The sequence below is a fragment of the Anser cygnoides genome, chromosome 13, assembly GCF_040182565.1.
Source record: "Anser cygnoides isolate HZ-2024a breed goose chromosome 13, Taihu_goose_T2T_genome, whole genome shotgun sequence".
Taxonomy (NCBI): Eukaryota; Metazoa; Chordata; class Aves; order Anseriformes; family Anatidae; genus Anser; species Anser cygnoides.
In genome coordinates, this window is record NC_089885.1 from 5210868 (window position 1) to 5232249 (window position 21382).

At 39.1% G+C, this 21382-nt stretch overlaps 1 protein-coding gene across 1 annotated transcript; it reads right to left on the reverse strand.

The window, feature by feature from the left end:
* Positions 1–11248: 11248 nt before the first annotated feature.
* CDX4 (caudal type homeobox 4) lies at positions 11249–20022 on the reverse strand. Its single transcript, XM_013185129.3, has 3 exons — positions 19593–20022; positions 14561–14706; positions 11249–11877 (listed from the first exon to the last, which is right to left on the reverse strand). The coding sequence occupies exons 1-3, from the start codon at positions 20020–20022 to the stop codon at positions 11671–11673; spliced, it is 783 nt and encodes a 260-aa protein (XP_013040583.1). The 3' UTR covers positions 11249–11670.
* Between the last annotated feature and the right edge of the window lie 1360 nt (positions 20023–21382).

Sequence of the window (21382 nt, forward strand, 5' to 3'; positions counted from 1 at the left end):
TTTTATAGACCATTCAGTAGTGTTCCTATTTCTTAGAATATTTTCAACTGACAAGTTTAAAATGAAGAGTTTTTGCAGGTGCTTCCCTGCTTGAAGTAATAATTTGAATAGAGTGCAACAGGTCACAAGTTGGGTTTCAAACTCTTACCCAGATGGATATCAAGTGTCATCATCTTAATTAGATTAAGGCATGGTTGTAAGGATAGTTTCTGTACTTCTTGATATCATTATTTCATCTGGACTGTGGCTTTGCAATGCTCCTGTTAATGGAATTGTGAGTATATCAGCAGTAAGAATTTCTGGGATTTGAAAGACCTATGTTGATTTTCACAAGGAACAGCCTCTCGGTAACCTTATGAATTGAGAGATCCTGTCCCTATCTGCTAAATCACATGTGCTTTTGAGTGTGTATTTTTTAAAAAACTAGCAGAACTCTGGCGGTGATTTCATTGATACTAGGTACTGGGATTTCAGAATAGTTTTCTACGAAAAGTGTTGCTGCTGAAAGTGAGATGAGGGCGGTCTGCTAGCTTAATGAGCAGTTAAAAAAAAAAAAGAAAAGAAAACATGGTAATAAGGACAGTCCTCACAGCAAGGAAAGATTAGTAATGGAGTTCAATAGCCATAAGTGCTCTCAATGTATAATTAGGAATGGAAATAGGAGGGTGCCGAAGTTTACCACTGATGTGTCTTGCTGGGTGGATCTAAGGAAGGTGAGGGAGTTAAACCAATTTCAGCCTCGTTTGCCAAGTGTATGCCTATTGCCCTGTATAATACCAAATAACGTTAGGGACAAAAGTAAACCATGAGCACAGGCAGTTCCAAGTGGCTGAGGAGTAGTCCACAGCCTGCTTATGTGAATAAATGAGAGTGGAAGGAAGAGTCAACCTGTGAGAGTTGTAGGCAGGGGCTGCACATGGTCATGACACTGCCCTACTGGCGTGAGTCGGCTTTCACTGGGCTAAACACTTCTGCACTACCTTGAGGTGCAGATCAAGCCCTCTCAGAAGATCCGTGGTAGATTTTTAAGAGAGCTCAGGACCCCCATGGATGCTATAAAGCCAAGCCAGTTTGCTGTTCCTTGCATGTGTTCAGTTCTGTTCAAAAAATAAAGCTATTAAAATGTTTAAAAGGGAGAAACAATGAGAGATAAGCAGTATATGTACTTAAAAGTAAAAAAAAAAAAAGTGGACTTGTCTGCAAGTATTTACAACTGTCATGTTAAATGTGGCAACGATGAGATGCGGGTGGTAGGAAGTGGTGTAGCTAAGAGATATATGGCAGTGGTATTATGCGTGTTTAATTGAAAAACTTGAATTTTTATTTAACTTGTGTTCTGATTTCATAAACTAATGCTGTGGATGTTTAATTGGACATTATGACAGAAGTGAGCGTTTCATGGGACTAAGGCATGGATTCAGTTAAGTGCTTAAACAGGTGGTAAAATAATTTGCTGAATTGAAGCCTAAAATGAGGAAGCATAGAGTCTCAGCATAAAATACTGTGTGACCTCTTTCTAATGAATGTCTGAGGTGTTAGCAAACCGAGAAAGGAAGTCTCTTTAATTGCAAAAGATACTTTGCTATACTAACTTCGTATTTAACTACTTATACTTCTTAATTAATAGGTTAATGTCAAAGTTCAGCTGAAGTTTCTGTAGATTTTTTTTTTTTTTGGTGGGTACTCCTAGCAGGAATAATGACTATCTGGAATAAAAACAGATCACTTTAGAAAAACGTGTTTTGTAACTGTACTTTGTATTTAGTGGATGCGTGCTTAGGATTGCACTTCAGATGTAAGTACTCTAGGGAATGTTTTCAGTATGATTTATCAAGAATTAGGGCTTCTCAGGATGAAGTATTTGGATGCTTTACTTTCACTACTTTTTTCGGAAGCCATTTATTAGGTGAAATGATTTTGTTGCAAAAACTCAATTTGTGGACAGATGATTGTCTCTGGCAACGTTTATCCAAATCACTCCCCTGTTTTGGAAGGAAAAGTGTTCGTAGGTCTGGCATGAAGCGCTGAAAGAGTGCAGGAATGATAGGAGTTAAACCAAAGCACAGTATTAAATAAAAGTGCAGTGGAGAGGACATGGAAAGTGAATGCTAGCATGGACCTGAGAGATACTGAGTCCTCTTCCAATATATATTTTCATTGTTTATTTCATAAAACTTCATCATAATCATTCAGAAGGAAGAATGTGCCACAGGTGATCTCATGCTGACTGTCATAATTCACTCATTTCAGAGGCTGTGCTTCAGCCAAGGGGGAGGTTGTTGGAGAATAGGAATATACTCTTGGAATTTTGAGAATGTATTTAGGACTTGAGGACCTCACTGGGGTTTAGAATGCCCCTGTTCTGCTACAGCAGAAATACTCTTTTTAAAAAGAGTGAACAGAATAAACGATATTAGACCACACCTGTAAGGCACCCCATTTCCCAGTCAGTTTATGCATCTGACCTTGAAATTAGATTCCTCTTTTTTTCTGAGAGGGAGAACAAGTTCAAAGTACAGGCTTTGGAAAGCTCTGTGTGTGTGTTGGTTTTATTTTATTTCTTTGTTTGCCTAGCACGTTTTTTCAGTCTCTAGTATGAAAAGTTGTGGAAAGACTGAAATGAAATGAAATGAGGTGTTTCTTAGTACAAATTATTTCCATTAATGTAAGCCTTATTGTTTGATGTAAAAAGAGCAGTTTTCCTAAGAATGGTTTCCATTTCACTGACACTGAAATGAGTTGCTGTGGAGAATTTACCCTGGCTGGAGTCAGGATTAACTTGACACAGGAGCAAGTTAAGCTGTGGTAATGTCAGAACATCTGTGTTTATGCTTTGTAGTGCTTGGCGAGCAACCGCTTTCTTGCAGTGCTGTTTTCAAACCTGTTCCAGCTAAGCTGTTTTCTTGGCTTCCCTGCATGTGCTGGGCTGCTGGTGACTTTTGTTACCTTCCAAAGGGATTTTTGCACTTTCTCTGGTACCAAGAGGGGAAGATGCAGTAAATGGTCCTATCTGAGTGCAGAATTCACATCACATTTAAAGAATTTGCCATGGAAGTAAGCAGTAACTCTGTATGGGAATGCACATAGAACTGCCCACAGACAAAGGTTGAAGGTGGTCTGCAACTATGTTAAATATAAAAGCTGCAGTCTGTCTGTGCTGCAGCCGTCTGTCTGGTAGGAGGGTCTGGCCAGGTTTTATACAGGACTGAATATCAAGGGGTGCTTGTGCTGGATGGGGGTGATGAGCTAGATGTCAAGAGGACAAAGGTCAGTGACTACACCCAGCTATGTGCCAAAGAACGAGAGTCTGTTTTCTTTTGCAAGAGGCTGAGAGCCCTTAAAACCAAACTGACTACTGTAGGTAGAGTGTCACCTTATCAGGCAGCCTTCTGCCCCCCTCAAGTCTTGAACCTGCCAGCTGCCCCTTGGTGCTGGTGCCTTCAGTACAGAGTCGTTACTCAAAGCCTGCCCTGTGGCAGTCGTGCATTTCTCTGTCCAGATCACTTGTATCCAGGTACTTGTAATCAAGTTCTGACTTTTCTTCTTTGTGTCAGCTTTTCCTTGCATACACCATTTCCTCTTTCATATCCAAACACTTCTAATTCCTCTGCCAGTACACAGTGCATAAACCTTACTATAAACCACAAATTTGCTTTGCTGCCCTTTTACTTAAGACCTAGGCCAGGTTTCTTCTTCAACATAGTGGTATATACTTAACTGTTGAGTTTTTAGCATGGAAATGAGCTTATCAATAACTGAGCTTGGGATGGTTCTATTACATGCTGAATTTTAACACACAGAAAGTGACTGCAAGTATGTGTTTATGATCTTTATAATTAAAAACTCACAATAACATTTTTCCTGTAAAATTTTTAAATGGCTTTTGAACAAGATGATAGCTCATATACCACAGAGGTTTACTTTCTTTTTGTGTATTGATTCTGAGCCTTGGCGCAGGAGAGATGATTCCACAAATTTCACTAATGCAGTTGCGAGACCTGTGCTTCTGCACAGTATTTTTCATGTTGATGAACCAGCTCTGCAGTGCAAGAGGGCTCTGCCCAGCTTTCCCTGAAAATGTCTTTAGCTATTTTGGAGTTCCAAAATACTGCTGAAGAATTTTCCCACTAGTACAAGTTCATTTCCCAAGTGGAAAAAGGAACCTGATTCAAGTTATTCCATGAAAAAAGAGATACGGGTTTAGTGGGAAGAAGCCTTAAGAAGTTGGGCTGTTCCCACTGAGAACCATGAGATACATAATGGCATTTGGGAGTCCTGCATGGCTGCATCACTCAGACTGGGATTGTCAAACACCAAAAGTTCAAGAGTATTTTGTGAAGCATGTGTCTGAATCTGTTTTTTGTCCTTCTCATCCTTACTACGTTGTTGTTCCCTCTTGGTTCAGCCACGCGCTGAGATGGAGAAGACATTTGCTGCTTTCTCAGTTACTGTAGCCAGCCTTCTTAGATGCTGCGATGTTTGGCTTCCTGAGCTGCAGCTATGAGATGGCAGCATGTAAAAAGCATGCTGCTAAAACCCTGTGTGTTCTTCCCAGTGTCTTGAGGCAGAACTGTATCATTCAGAGAACACTGCGCTGGCTACCTGAGAGCTGGTAGTAAGCGGGTTCAGAGAGAATTCCTGCAGCCTGCAGAGAAACACCATATGAAATGTTCATATTTTTACTGGTCTGCTGTTCTATATATGCCTCTGTATGAGGTACCCGTGGGCAGTATTCTAAATTTTCCCTAAGAGTAGATGTTTCGTGTTTTATTTGCACCTCTTCTGATATCTGGGACGTTAGGGAAGGTATCAGGTTCTAGGGAGTTTCAGTTCAGGAATCAAAGTGTTAAGTTGATAGTCATTTCAGACATTTTTAATCTGAATTGCACAGAAGAAGCAGTGGCTAGTAATGGGTTTCAGATCCAAGTTTACAACTCGGTCATCTGCTGATTATACTAAAGATGTCTAGTGTAGAGGTAGGGCAATTTGCACAAGTAATCTTAGTTTCAGGAGGTTGTCAAGTTACTGACCCAGAGTTTTATCACCTGTATTACTACTGCTACTACTAGTAGCCAAATTAGATTTTGAATTATGCTCTTGACTATAAATTACTTTTTTTAAAGTGTATTTTAATAGTGTCCTTTCTGATTTCTACTATAAATGCAGTGTCATTACAGGAATGAGATAAATCTGTGTATCTTTCTCCCCTGGACCACTATTTAGGACTTAGTTAACATAGCCAACTCACTATGGTGCTTCATACGGTCTCAGCATGAACAGTTTGAGGGAAAATCTTGCTGCTTGATTAATTATTTATAGACAGTTTGGCTGAGAAAGGCAGTTGTTCCCAAAGGTTTGGCAACATATTCTCATAAGAGTAAAGATGATTCAAGTAAATGTCAGAAGGGATTTGCTGGCTGCTAGAATTAGTTGTGTGATGCAGAATTTTCTTTTGATACCAGCATGGTGTTAAAGTGGCTCACTACTTTGCAAACTCAAAATACCAGTCAAACAGCTGACTTGAAAACAGTGTGGTGATTTTCTATTTACTTGAAGGGAAAAAGGCAGGAAACAGACAGCTTGGGGAAAATGCCCACTGGGTGAGAAGGATTGTGTTTGATTTATTATTTTAATTGCCTAGTGGTGCTAAGGGAGTGTCTAATTAAAGTCCCTGGAGAAGTCTTTAAAGGTGAAAAGATAAATATTGGAAAATGTTTCATATATAGCCTTTAGTGTTTCTTCTCACCTGCAAGAATACAGAAATTAAACTGAAGGACTGGATGATGTCTTCTGAAGCTTTTCCTTTACGTAAGCAATGTACAAGAGTCAAACATAGCTCCCCAGAAAATAATAGCGATGTGGGAACTCTGTAATGGTTTTATTGCCTCTACCCATGTATATTCTGGTACTCTGATCCCTGTGTCCCCATGTTGGTATTGGCAGAACAAGAATATAGGATGGACTCCTGGCAGACTGGCCTGTAGTCTGCAATGGACCATTAGAACTGCATGCTGGCACATTTTGAGCTGTATTTCGATTTAGGATCACATTTTCTGGCAAAAAATGGCACAGGCTCCCCTGTCAGAGACAAAGAAAGAAGTTTCTTCTTTCATTTGCTTGCAGTTTTGCAAAAGTGTTTAAATTTTTTTCTGGATCGTTTTGAGAAATAGCTGTGCTACTACACTTGGTTAAAGGGACACTATGATCTACATGGAGGTAGTTCCGCACAGTGCAAGGGGGGGGGGAATAAGTTCTTACTTGGCTAAGCAGTAGCCAGCAAAGATAATCTAATACAGTTTTTAGGCATAGAGATCATTATCTAGAGCATGAAAGACTGTCTCCACCAGATATTTATTGACACGCTTTGAAGCCATTTAAAGTAGATGTGTTGGAAAAAAACACTGGAGATTATGAAAAAGAAAAAACACTTTTTTACACTTTTTTTTTTGACGAGGCTAATTTTAAACATCTCACAGGAAATGCTTTGTATCCCATTCAAAAACTCTCATTTGAAGTCTAAAATAAAATCTTACGTAAGGTGTTTCCTTTATCAACAGCGGTGGTTCTGAAGTTCCGTCTTCAGCAGCTCTTCTGCCCACTTTGCCAGAACAGCTTGGTGTTTCCTTGCTGCCTGGCAAGTCTGAAAGATAGACTGGAACTTGCTTAAAAATTGCAGGGTGATAATTTTGACTATGTTCAATGTGGCCTTGGTAAATAACCATGTAAGCTTTTGAGATAAATTAGAAGGAAAAGTTTAAAGCTAGGCCACACATTTTTGGCATGCAAATATAATGAACAATGTATTATATGTTTATAGCTCTGCTCTTGCCATTCTTCCTTGATAATTGTTCATTTGAAAACCAGAAGCAAAAAAATTTCTCTGTTTCTTTCACTAATACCTTCACAAAAGGTGTCACCTGCTCTTCTGTAGAGGTAGGCCTTTTGATGTGAGATTTGAGCAGCAAGGTGAAAGTCCTCCTCCATTTTTTTTTTCTTGTATGTGTAAAGTGTGATGGCTTTTTTCTTCATGAATCATTCTGGGATTTTTTTTGTTAATCTACATCCTTTATGTATAAACAGACAACTCAGGTAGAGAGGCTAGTGGGACTACGAAACCCTCCTCTCCCAGATCTGTTGTAGAGCAAATATGTATTTATTTGAAATACAGAGCAACACTTGTGTTTCTGGCTGTCTGCTGGCAGATGTACTTCTATTCATAGAAACAGAAGTAGATGTTTTGTGTGCATGCTCTATAATATGCTGCCCTATTTTCTAAAATGTCCGTACAAGCACTAATAGCTATGAGCAGTTTTAGAATATCCCGAATGCCTCAAAGATATCCAGACATAGTCTCAATTTCTAAAAGGGCTGACTTTTACAAATATTTATATGCAAATGGCTTTCTGTTTGCAGTTTCTTTGTATTCATATATGCCCATTTATTTTAATCATATGAATGGGCAATTATTAGAAATATGTTGGAGAAACACTTATAAAATGCTTTTTGAAGAACTGTTATTCTAGTATCTCCTACCAGAATTATTTTCATAGAGTCACTCTGAGTTCTTTTTAAATAACTGGGAAACTGTGAGGCGCATTCTCAACTTTAAGTTGCCTAATGCATTGAATCCAGATGACGAATGCTTTGACAGGTTCTGCCTGTGTTGCTCGATGTGTTGTCAATGCTTCACGACACCAAGAAAAGCAGAATTTGATCTGCTGCTGCTGAGACTGAGAGTTTGACATTATTGAAGTAAGGAGCGATGCATGACTCACATGCAGAATAATGATATTTTCTGTTTCTCTTCTGCTTTCTCTTTTTATTACCTTTGCTACTGATGACCTTTTCAATAAAATTAAAATTTTTCACTAGAGCACTTAATTCTATGCAACAGAAAAGATTGTATTATGAAATTCCTGTAAATAGGACTACTGAGGAGTTTGGGGTTTTCTAGCACTTTGTGTTCTTTGTACTTTTTCCAGCCTCATCAGTTGGATACTTCTAGGTATCAATACTGTCTCACATGGAAGTAATAAAAAATAATCTCACTGTGAGCACGTTTATCCCTAATTTTTGCTCCTTCAGGTGTGCACGTGGAGAGGACACTTCTGTTAATATGCATGCTGTGACTGTGAATGCTGCTTGATAACAGCTTTGAAGTAGAAATTCATTTACTTTCGGATGTTTCTTGCCTTCATCCTGAATTAGGTGTCACATAAAATTGGTGGCTCAGGACTGCTTTTTAACTTAAAGTTGGAAACGTTAATTTTTTTTATATTTTGCTTTTTGGTGGTTTGATAGTAGTAATAGTTCTGGTTCCATTATGTTTGTCCTCTCATTTTTGAGCAGTTACATATGGATTTGTTGAAGACCAAAGAAATATTTACATCTTCCATACTATTTAGTATTTAGTCATGTGCATGACAAATTGTTGTGTTTCTTACAACTGAACAAATCTTGGCAAGTTTGGGGTGCTATTATTTATCTGTAACTATTACTTAGGAGATTGGCATGCTTGGATACAATTATCACAGAATCACAGAACCGTCTAGGTTGGAAGAGACCTCCAAGATCACCCAGTCCAACCTCTTACCTAATACTGACAAGTCCTCCACTAAACCATATCACTAAGCTCAACATCTAAACGTCTCTTAAAGACCTCCAGGGATGGTGACTCAACCACTTCCCTGGGCAGCCCATTCCAATGCCTAACAACCCTTTCAGTAAAGAAGTTCTTCCTAATATCCAACCTAAACCTCCCCTGGCACAACTTTAGCCCATTCCCCCTCGTCCTGTCACCAGGCACGTGGGAGAATAGGCCAACCCCCACCTCGCTACAGCCTCCTTTAAGGTACCTGTAGAGAGCGATGAGGTCACCCCTGAGCCTCCTCTTCTCCAGGCTGAACAATCCCAGCTCCCTCAGCCGCTCCTCGTAAGACTTGTTCTCCAGACCCCTCACCAGCTTCGTTGCCCTTCTCTGGACTCTCTCGAGCACCTCCATGTCCTTCCTGTAGCGAGGGGCCCAAAACTGAACACAGTACTCGAGGTGCGGCCTCACCAGAGCCGAGTGCAGGGGGACAATCACTTCCCTAGACCTGCTGGCCACACTGCTTCTTATGCAGGCCAGGATGCTGTTGGCCTTCTTGGCCACCTGAGCACACTGCTGGCTCATATTCAGCCGGCTATCAACCAGTACTCCCAGGTCCTTCTCTGCCAGGCAGCTTTCCAACCACTCATCTCCCAGCCTGTAGCGCTGCTTGGGGTTGTTGCGCCCCAGGTGCAGGACCCGGCACTTGGCCTTGTTGAACTTCATACAGTTGACCTCAGCCCATCGCTCCAGCCTATCCAGATCCTCCTGCAGAGCCTTCCTTTCCTCGAGCAGATCGACACACGCACCTAACTTGGTGTCATCTGCGAACTTACTGAGGGTGCACTCGATCCCCTCATCCAGATCATCGATAAAGATATTGAAGAGGACTGGCCCCAGTACTGAGCCCTGGGGGACTCCACTAGTGACCGGCCTCCAACTGGATTTGACTCCATTCACCACAACTCTTTGGGCCCGGCTATCCAGCCAGTTTCTAACCCAACGAAGCGTACGCCTGTCCAAGCCACGAGCAGCCAGTTTCTTGAGGAGAATGTTGTGGGAAACGGTGTCAAAAGCCTTACTGAAGTCAAGGTAAACCACATCCACAGCCTTCCCTCATCCACTAAGCGTGTCACTTTGTCATAGAAGGAGATCAGGTTCGTCAAGCAGGACCTGCCCTTCATAAACCCATGCTGACTGGGCCTGATCGCCTGGTTGCCCTGTAAGTGCCGCGTGATGACACTCAAGATAATCTGCTCCATGAGGCTCCCTGGCACTGAGGTCAAACTGACAGGCCTATAGTTCCCTGGGTCTACCCTCCGACCCTTCTTGTAGATGGGCGTCACATTGGCTAGCCGCCAGTCAACTGGGACCTCCCCTGATAGCCAGGACTGCTGATAAATGATGGAAAGCGGCTCGGCCAGCTCCTCTGCCAGTTCTCTTAGTACCCTCGGGTGGATCCCATCCGGCCCCATCGACTTGCGTACATCCAAGTGCTGTAGCAGGTCGCCAACCATTTCCTCGTGGATAATGAGGGCCACATCCTGCTTCCCATCCCCTTCCACCAGCTCAGGGTACTGGGTATCCAGAGAACAACTGGTTTTGCCGCTAAAGACTGAGGCAAAGAAGGCATTAAGCACCTCAGCTTTTTCCTCATCCCTTGTAACTAAGTTTCCCCCCGCATCCAGTAAATGATGGAGGTTCTGCTTAGTCCTCCTTTTGGTGTTGATGTGTTTGTAAAAACATTTTTTGTTATCTTTAACCGTAGTAGCCAGATTGAGCTCCAGATGAGCTTTGGCCCTTCTAATTTTGTCCCTGCACAGCCTCGCAACAGCCTTATAGTCCTCGTGAGTGGCCCACCATCTTTTTTCTCCTAAGCTCGAACCACTACTCTCTGTTCAGCCAGGCTGGTCTTCTTCCACGCCGGCTCATCTTTGGGCACGTGGGGACAGACCGCTCCTGAGCCATTAAGATTTCCTTCTTGAAGAGTGCCCGGCCTTCCTGGTCTCCTCTGCCCTTCAGAACCAACTCCCAAGGGACTCTGCCAACCAGTGTCCTGAACAGCTCAAAGTCAGCCCTCTGGAAGTCCAAGACAGCAGTTTTACTGGTCCCCTTCCTGGCTTCGCCAAGAATAGAGAATTCTACCATTTCGTGGTCACTCTGCCCAAGACAGCTCTCGACCACCACATCTCCCACCAGTCCGTCACTGTTTGTGAACAGAAGGTCTAGCGGGGCACCTCCCCTGGTAGGCTCTCTAACCAGCTGCGTCAGGAAGCTATCTTCCACGCTCTCCAGAAACCTCCTAGACTGCTTTCTCTGGGCTGTGTTGTGCTTCCAGGATATGTCTGGGAAGTTGAAGTCCCCCATGAGAACAAGCGCTGACGATTTTGCAACTTCTGCCAGCTGCCTGTAGAACTCCTCATCCTGGTTCGGCGGTCTATAACAGACCCCCACCAGGATGCTTGCCTTGTTGGCCTTCCCGCTGATCCTAACCCACAGAGACTCAACCTTATCAGTCCCATCATGTAGGACAAAGAAGATTAATTTTATTTAATTATATTTAATATGTTGTCATAGCAACTTTGTTATGTTTATTGAGTGTTTAAAAGTGTTTTAAAAGTTATTTTCAAAAACTACCATAAATTTCAGTCCACTTACGTGTGAATATTTATAAACATCTACAGTTTATTCTAATTATATAAAATGTAACAAACTAAATACATCCAACATCTTACATTTTCTGCAATAGTACTCTATAATCAGTTCACTGACAATTTTATGTGTATATATGAAGAGACTTCAACTATGTTTACTTGAATCTTCAGTGGTATCATTCTTTGGGTCAGTATGTGAAGTACAGTACCTCCTACTCGAAAGATTGAGCGATGAATCTTAGCAGCACGAGTTCCCTGAGATTTCTGTAGTATTTTGAGAATAGTCCCAGATCCTGTACATAGAAGTCAGCACTCTGAAGGTAGTTAAACAAGAATGGTCCTTTGCAAAGATGAGTTTTCAAGAGGGGGGAAAAATCCACTCTTACTTTCCCCTCTTACTTTTGCTTTTTCTTTATATTCCCCCACTGTTCATTCAGAAACTATGACCTGATGAATGTCAGTGGACTGTAATCCGTTTATTCCATGTGGTGGTGGGAACAGGGAACCAGGTATTTCATTTGGGCTGAGTGAACCAGAGTCACTCTGAACTGAGCCCCCACTGCCATCAAACTGAGAGATTTTCTTCTTGATCATTTTTCTTTCTTTGGCTCTGCGATTCTGGAACCAGATTTTCACCTGCAATGTTATAAATAATGTCTGATCAGTTTAAGGTAGCGGTCAACTTTTTACAGCAAAAGTAGCAATGAAAAAATATATGTATACAAAGCAAAGCAAGTATCCCCTCTACCCCTCTCAAAAAAACAAACCCACACCAACACTGGACTTGTGCAGTAGAAAATTATTTACTTACTTATTTTCTATATCATAATCAACAGAAACTTGTTATTTACTTAGACCTGCATTAAAGTGAACTTGTATTATATTTAGGAACATTGGAATAAACTGTTCTCATTTAGACACAGAGTCCACCTAGTTCATCATCTAAGCTTTGACAGTGGTATGTGCCATACTTAAAGGAACATGCAATTATAGAATAATTTGTCAGCTTTCTTTTTCATCTCTGTTAGAGATTAATTCTAACCCAAGTGGTGAGGGTTCATTTTCTTTATATTGAGTGATTTGTGTATGTATTTGTATTCTTGTTTTGTTTTAGGCTGTATATTTATATATGTATTATGCATATGTATGTCAGGTGTATAGCTACATCAGCACTACTTAATGACAATGAATTAATGACAATAAAGCTAATTGTTTGTATTGAAAGAACCCTATCTATTTGAAATCCTATTTTGGTATCTCAATTTTCTTGTGTGAATGAGCAGAAAACCACGTTTGTGTTTTCCTTATCATTATTTTTCACTGTTCTCACTTCATAGTCTGTTACATCCTTTAAGGTATATTGAGTACAATATTATATAGAAAAAAAAAATCTCTATTACTTTCCAAGTAGGTTTTACTTTATTATCTTACAGGTAATGACAGTAAGAAGCATTTAGCTTTGTCAGTCATGAGTCATGTAGAAATGCAGATAGGGTATGTGTTTTGTCTACGTTTTGCCTGAAGGAAATTTATGAGTCAGAAATCGGATAGCTTTAAGAGAAGAGCAGCAGTTACGTAAAAAGAAACTAACAGTTGGTTTTATGCAGCATCACTAGTTACTCCAGGTATGTCTGCGTTCTAAATCAGCTAGGTTGCATAACATCAGAGCAGGGATTTGAATCTTTTAGAACTGCAGTTCCCTGAAAATATTCTAATGGAGCTACATCCTACTGTAAAACTCGTTGGAATTTGTTGATGATCAACTTGTTTTTCTTAGTTACTTTCCAGAGCCTCTTACAGAATCATAGAATATCCCGAGTTGGAAGGGGAGACTACCTAATAATTAAATGAATATGCCTGAGAGCGTTGTCCAACGGCTTCTTGAACTCTGGCAGGTGCTGTGACCATTTTCTTTCACTTCTTCTCAGTGAAGAACCTTTTCCTAATATCCAACCTGATTTGTAGAGTGTAATCCGTGTACAATTTGGGTCTGAGACTGAACATTGCTGCACTACGACATGATTCTAAAGACCTGGTGCTTGAGCCTAAAATGTTGTTATTTATCTATGCATCTTTACACTTTCGAGCTTCAATTGGTCCCTCTCTATTCCATGTTCTTGCACAGATTGAATGCAAAAGAAGAGGATGCTACTGAAAGAGGAGGATATTTTAGAGAACTGAATGCGTATATTCAGAAAGAACAATAGTTTGTAAAATTCTAAAAAGAAAGATCTCTTAATTAAATTTACCTGGGGGCAATAAGTCTGGTTGCTAAGGTATGAGATGCTTTATTCAGTATCACCAAATCTTCCCTTATCTTCCAACTGTAGCAGAGCCATTGAAATTCTGTTGTATAAAGAGGGCTGGATACAACAGTTGCAATACTTGCATTCAGCAGAGCCGTGTTTCCTAAATGTGCTCTCCAACACAGTGGCTTTAGGAAATTCTTTATCCCAAATTCCTCTAGTCTTTGCATGAACACAGCTAGGATACCTGGGCCCCTGCTCAGGAGACTTTAGTCAAGACAGTGTTTAAATATGTACGTAACTTGAACACAGAGGTGCTTTTCAAATAAGCAGTAGATCTAAGTATGCACTTGGAAATTTCCTGAGCAGATAGTCTTGGCTACGTATACATGCATAAGTGGCATAAAAATTTGGCACCAAGTTTTATAGCCCAAAGCATCCTCTATATAATAGATGTTTCTAGTACCTGTGAGCATGATAGCGAAAAGAAATCCTGACTTGAAAATCGAAGGCTCTAAATGCTCCTTTAAAACGTGCCAAAACCTCACTGAGGGAGGATGCGGCATGTGGCAATAGTGGTAACAAATACGTAACAAAAAGTACACAGGTATCTCATTTGATTGTTCTTTGAATGCCGAGTTTTCATTTTCCTGGCTTACAGCTGTAGTGTATCCAGTGCTTTGGATCTTTACTGGCCACCATTTTGTGTGGTTGCAAGAAGAAATAAAATGGAGAATGTCATAACTATTGAGGACATAGCGAAGATATTGTTAAGCTGAAGTGTTTAATTTCTAGCTGTCTAGCAAGCTGTTATACAAGTAAGAATAAGTACTTTTCCATACGTCTGTCATAGATGAATGTCGTAATGTTTAGTTACCCTTAATAGGAGGTTTCTGTCAAATTAACCTATTTATTAATTTGTGACTGTGTAGTGTATTCTCTGTGCCTAATACACTTGCAAACTATCCTGGTTGCCTTGGCACTACTTTGCGTACAGAACACGAATGCTGCTTGTGCTCTCTGACAGTCGCAGTGTCTGGTGGATGGGTGAGTATGGAGGACAGTCTGTGTACCTGTCTTTCAGATAGTCCCAGGTTTGCTGCAAGTTCTGACTTTCTCCTTATTGTAATGTATCTGTTGCAGTGAAATTCCTTCTCTAATTCTAGTCTCTGGTGGTCTGTGTAAACAACTCGGTACTTTTCTTTTGTTCTTGTTTTACCTGTTTGAGAAAGAAATATTATTAATATGTGTATTTTTGATAGCATCTTTCTTTCAAACATCTCAAATATTTTACAGACATTATTAATAAAGCTACAGAGTACTTGCAAAGGATTGTTTTCTCTGTTACAGAGAAGGAATATGAGGTACAGAGTGAATAAGTAGATAGCCAAATGTTATAAGAGCATATTCGTTATCATAGTTCTCTCTCTCCCTCTTTATCTCTCTGTAAATATGTTTAAATATAAAGCTTAAGTGCAGAATACCCTGAAGCTTGTTAAATAATTCATAGCATACATAATTGGTACTGAATGTATTTGACCTCAAAGGGATTTCATCTCAATGTTCATTGAAATGACTTGTGTATACGTGGACATAAATATCACAGGATCTCAAGACTGACTTTCAGTCACAATTTTAGTTGTGACTAATTGTACTAATTCTGTATTTGGGCTTTTCAGATCAGTTTTCTAACACAAAGAAATGTCAACTAGCAATCTGTCTACCATCTGTGTTTGGTCAAGCTTATAAGTTCAGTAATATATATATTATATACATATATACTAAATAGATGTATTTTTTTTCCAAAAAGGTACAGTCTTGCAAGGTGCTGGGCGTACTCAGTGAGCTGAGTTTCCATTTGGAATTGAAGGCACTTGGCATCTTTTAAGACTAGACAATAAAATACTTATAAAAGGATTGTGGTATCATCCTATCTCTAACATGTAAAAGAACTATTCTTAGATGAATTCTGTTAAGAGAAATGTAACATAATATTTAGAACATACCTTTCATTTCTTAGACTTTTTCAAACAACTCTTTTTCTAATAATAATACAGAGATCACTTTTAAGCTTATTTTTTCTCTTTTGCACTTCCAACAGCCCAACTAGATAGTTTTCCTTTTTCGTCTGATCTTCCCAGTTTTTTTTTTTTGTTTTTTTTTTTGATGTGAGTTTTCTGGGACAAACTGTAAGACAAAGACTCCTTTAAAGTGGTTCCCTAAAATCCATTGAGGTGTTAAGATGAAGCACACGCCACACAAAAGAGCGACAAGGAGATCTTATCAAGAACCCCTTTTACATTCAGAAACACAAGCCAATTGGTTTGGAATTTACAAGCCCTAAACAAATGTCAGACTCTTTCATCTTAGCAGAGAAAAAAAGGACAGAAATAAACGAAGGAATATTTTTCTTCAGTTCTCTTCAATTTTGGGCCAACATTGAGGATAGACTGAGGTATTTTTATCTGAAGTTAGATGTTTTGAAATACACAAAATTAAGAATGTTTTCCTCAATTCTCTTCCCCTTTGACTTCTAGTGTATGAGGTTTTCCTGGTTAAATTTGCAGGACTACAACATTCATCAAACTTAAGTTCATCATTTTTTTCAAGTTACAAATTGTTGGCTTTGAAATATTTGCTCTAGATGATAGTTATAATGTTAACAATAGTATAGATATTCAGGTTCCTTGTAAACTGAAGGCTTAGAAGTTAATCTTTGAAAAGAAGTTAAAATTCAACAGGGTTATTCCGGCTTCAATATAATCAGCAAATATAGCCATGATTTGAGGGGGTGGAGAAAAGGAGCAGTCTTCCCCATTCCCCTTGGCCATAAAATTCACAGAGTATTTCTTCTGAAGACAATAAAGCTAGGAGAAGGCCTCTTTATTTGCTGTGAAAATCATCACCCTTTCCGGCAATATAACTCCTGAAGAAAAAAGGGAGAAGGAAGAGACAAGACTGCATATCAAAGCAAAGAGAAGTGTTGAAAGGGTCTGTTGCCTCAATATGACAGATAGGCCTCAAAACTGAAGACAATGTAGGCCAGTGGAAAATAGATGTCACAACTAGTTTACAAAGCAAAATAAATTAGCATTAAAGCGGAGACCTGGCCCTTTTCCCTGTTTTTCTGTTTAATTTTTTTTAGCTGCATTTCTGCTGTGATGTGATCTGAATTACTTGGACATCATTGCTTGTGATGACATCAGATGTGTTGAGTATAATTAAAAAAAAAGCTAAAGCTGACCTTGCAAAAATATATATATATATATATATAAAAATAATGTGTGTGTATATATATATATATAAATCTTGTCCTTTTGTGTAGTCCCCTTAAAGTCCGTTCTGTTTTTGAGAAAGGTCATTCCCAGCTGAAGTTTCACAAAAAGTTTTATAAGACTTTAGGTTCTAGACTCTTGTTTAGAGATGTTCTCTTCTGTAAGCTTCATGCCTTGAAGACTCGCTCTCATAGAATTACACATTTTGCACATAATATTGCTGGTTTTAGAAATGGTTTGAAGTTTTAGTCTGTAACTGAAGTTGGAAGGGCATTTTGTACATTGATTTTAGTGAAAACAGGATCAGACTGTAAGGAATACTGCAGGTGTTCTTTTTCTTGTTTTTATAGCTCATCTGGGAAGATAATTTTACCAAGCCCACTTTGGGTGTTTGTTTTTAAAAATTTCTTATTGCCTAATATGTCTACAATGTCTATATATTTGACAAAAAGGGTTGTTCCGAATATGCAGTAATGGTCTTTTAGTTAGAAGATAGAAATTATAAAATTTCAAACCAAATTTGAGCTGTTGAAACCAGATAGTAGTTACGTTTCATCCTAAGGATTGTCTTGGTCAGGTAAATTTTCATTTCAGTTTTCCTGAAGTTTAATTGTTTGTATAAAATGAAAATGTTTGTATAAAATGAAAAAAACAGAGGGTAAATAGACATTAACACCCCTTTCCCCCAAATAATTCCCATTGTCAGTATTTTAGTAGACTCCTTCATTTAATTAGAAGTGTTTTGATTTCTGTTACTCCGTGCTGCTCAGGATATACATGTATATATGTCAGTAAATGTATTTGTGAAGTTCAGGGCTGTATAGTTCTGAAATTTTGGACTAATGAACTGTATTAGTCTTCAATAATATTGAAGGGGAGGAGCTGGTAGCTACTTTATATCATGCATAATAATCTGGGCAAAAGGAAAAACAAAGCAATTCTGCTTTGAAGAGTGGTTATAATGATATCAAGTAGGTTTTCTTACATTCTAGAGAAAATATTGGTAAGTTAACATGTAGTTATGTGCATAATTTCACTCTTCCAATTATGTTTGAATTTCATTCCCTATAACTTTTTGTGTCAGTATTAAAGTTTTCCAGTTCTTACACTTAACATTATTTTAAAGACACTGATAAGCCAAATGTGGTTTGGTACTTCCCTTGTTTTAAATGCATCACATTTTTGTTTTACTTTCCCAAACCCTTTTTATTAAGCGGGATTGATGTCTTCAGCCGAATTCAGTGAAGTCTTGAGCTGTTTTTAACACTTCAAAGCATTGGGCTCTTGGAATGTAAAGCCTCAGGACATTTATCTGTGGACAGACCCCAATTCACCTGTCCAGAATTGTTCATAAAGTATTTCAGCATGAGTGTAAATTCTGTGATTTTCAGACCAGAGATGAGTGCTTTTCTGCATTGCATATACATTTTATGAAGGTGAGCAAGCATATGTGAAACTTTGCAGTGTCTGCCTTGTCTGTGCAATTAGTGTAAAACAAGGATTTAAATTTTGAAAATACTAATGCATTTAAACCTCAGTGCTGTGACAGAGACAGGGTCGACTCGGTGACATTCAGTAGTCTCAATTGATTCTGGACTGTGCTTGGGTCTTGCATCACTTTTACACCTGGAAAACTCCAATGATGTTAATGAAGTTACTGCTGATTTACATGAGTATACATAAGGATGTGGTGGGGGGAGGAACAGACTCTAAATCTGCCTGGCTTTGAAGACCTTTGTAAAGACCCCAAATGGAAGTATGGCATTGTGGTATCTTAATGTGCACTAGGCATTTTATACTTTGTAACAATGGGAAAACAGTCTGTATCTACTTTGTAACTAAGAAACAATTACTAGACTAATTTTGTTCTTGAGTGATAACCATTTGAAGGACTGTTACTGAAGTGGTGGTGCTGATTTTCTGTGTCTGCTAGAATTGCTCCAGTTGTAATTGACCTGCTTTCTTTAGAGCATTTTCTTTGATGCTCTCTAACACACACTTACTACTTTTAACCTTAGCAAGGTTTGCTAAATCTATTGTTACACACAATTTACACCTTGGGAATATACACAGAAAAGTTCTGGCATGCAGCTTGTGACAAAAACAGGCACATCAATGAGTGACACTTGGGAGAAAGTGAATTTTAATTGTCTAACTGTAGCAAGCTGCAAAATTCTGGTACATGAAAATACTGAAAAAAACAGTTTGAAACTAAATGAAGCAAAAGCTGATGAGACATGGTCTGCAAACAAAATAGTCTGCAATGACAATTTGAGTCAGATTATTTGTCTGGGGGCATTTCTTCTCACTTAATAAATCTACATAGAATAATGAAAAACAGGCAAATAAGGAGGAAATTGCATAATTGCTACAGCTTGATCATAGCACAATTTTCTTTAAAATTATTGAAAAGTCTTTAAAGGTTTAAATAAGTAAAACAGGCCAGTATAAAATTGATCTTTACCTTGTGATGCAGAATAATTTCCATGTTTTTGTGTGCAACTGTTAAAAGCAACATTTTCAAGAGTGACATATTTTTCATCAGAAATGCTTTACGCAATGTTAGAACAAAGATACACATGAGCTTGAATGAGATGCAGCCATATCTAGACACAACAGCCATTCTGCTACAGTCATATAAAACCTTTATGGGATGAAAGTGAAACTAGTGCAAATTCAGTTAAAGTTGCATTAAACAAGAGTAGGTTAAATAAATGTCCTAAATGACCCACCAACCTATGTGCTTTAAGTAAAGTTAATTATTTATGAGATCAGTGATAGCAGAAAAATGCTTTCTGAGATAAACAAAAATAATTTAGCATACGCTTACCAGTAGTGTTGGTTTGCACCGTTTTCCTCATCCATTCATAAGAGCTGTGCCTTTGGCTGTTGGGAGAGATTTGCTGTGCATTAATTGTATCTACAGGAGGTAACCCCCCGGATCCAGCAGGATGGAGGGAGCTGTAATCAGCAGAACTGTAGGAGACCTGCCCAGGAGGCGAGCCATTGATCTGTGCAGCAGCCACCGTGCTGGAAGGTCCTGGGCCATAAGCGTTCCAGTCCTCCCTCTGTGGGCCATAGTGGGATCCCCAGGTTCCCGCAGGCTGTCCGTGGTTGTCCAGGGCTGGCACATGGTGGTATCCCATGTAGTCTGAGTAGGGGGGAGCAGATGCGAAGTTTTGCACTGCCAGGTTGTTGTTACCCCTTGCAGGTCCTGGATACATGCTGTTCTCTTTATCCAAGAGAGAGCTCACGTACATGATGGTCACAGATCGTAAACGTGTTGTCACAACATCCTGTTCTTCTGTGTTTTCTTTCGCTGCTTAAAATAATTGTTTGATTTTTTTCCCTAATAATGCCACTCTGCTTGGAATCCACTACTTCATCCTCTTTTATTATCAACTGTGTTACCAGGTGCTGGTGGTAATGGTTTACCAAGATCTTGTCTGACGTCAGCCAAACTGCCTGCCTCATAATTACATTTACATTCAAATGAAGGGCTGACCAACCCCACCTTTCTGCTAGTTCTGGTGCTTTCTCTTTTTAGAGAGCTTTTATCTATCCTGTTACCCTTCACTGATACTCAACAGTGATTCCACTGCTGTAATGTGATGCAATTGTTGCTTGCATTTAGAACCTAGTATATAGACCTTTAAAAAAAGAAAAAAGAAAAAAGTGTTAAGCTATAACAAAAATGTTCAATGTTTAAATGATTCTTGTCCAGATTGTTTATTTTAGGATGTATTGTCAATCAACAATTGTCAATGTCTTACTCTCTTAATTTCTCAGATGCTAAAAAAAAATCTAATTTAAAATTTGTAAATTAATGGATACAGTCTATTTGAATAATATATATGTCTCAAGAATTTCCCCCTTGTTATTGATGTTTATAAGTGATTTTCCAGCATGGGAGAAGTTACGGCTCTAACTGTAATGAACATGTTCATGCTCTCCCCATATGGTGTGCTTTAAAGAGATCTCTTCATTTGTTGGCTGTTGCAAACCAATAAATTTTAAGTAGTAGACAATAAATCCTCTTAATGAAGATCGTGGCAGAAGTACAAGCAAAATGACTGAAAAAAATAGCAAAGAAATTCTTTGATCAAGCCGAGCGATATTGTTGGCTTGTTTCAAACTGAAGATGACTCTTACACGCCTGAAAGGCCTTCCTCTGAAACTCCTCTATAGCAGTCCGTTTTCGGTGGTGGCAATTAAATGAAATGGGCAACAAGAAATGTCTGGAATATCAGTGTAGTGGATCAGAACTGCCCTGATGCTTGTCTGTGAAGTGCCTGACACACAGGTACTGGGTAAGTAAGCCTCCACACTGAGAGAAATGATTCTAAAGTTGGTTTTATCTTATTTTAAGAGCTTGATATTAACATGGGAGAATGAAGCCATACCTTATAACTAGGGAATTGCCTCTATATGGTTGTCTGGTTACATTTTGTAGAGTGTATATGATATCAATTTTTATCTTGGATGAATTTCTTTGCAATGAGCTATTTGTCAAGGGGTATGCTTGCAAAAGAGGTGCAAATTATAATGAGTTGTTTCCCTTTACAAAGGTGTGGATTTTCATTCAGCATCCTTTGTATTTTGACACTACTCATATTCACA

Coding starts and splice junctions, on each gene's coding strand:
- CDX4 (XM_013185129.3), bottom strand. CDS start 20,022: ATGTACGTGAGCTCTCTCTTGGATAAAGAGAACAGCATGTATCCAGGA. Junction 14,707..19,592: donor GGTGCAAACCAACACTACTG/GTAAGCGTATGC, acceptor TTTCTCAAACAG/GTAAAACAAGAACAAAAGAA. Junction 11,878..14,560: donor TGGGACTATCTGAAAGACAG/GTACACAGACTG, acceptor ATAACATTGCAG/GTGAAAATCTGGTTCCAGAA.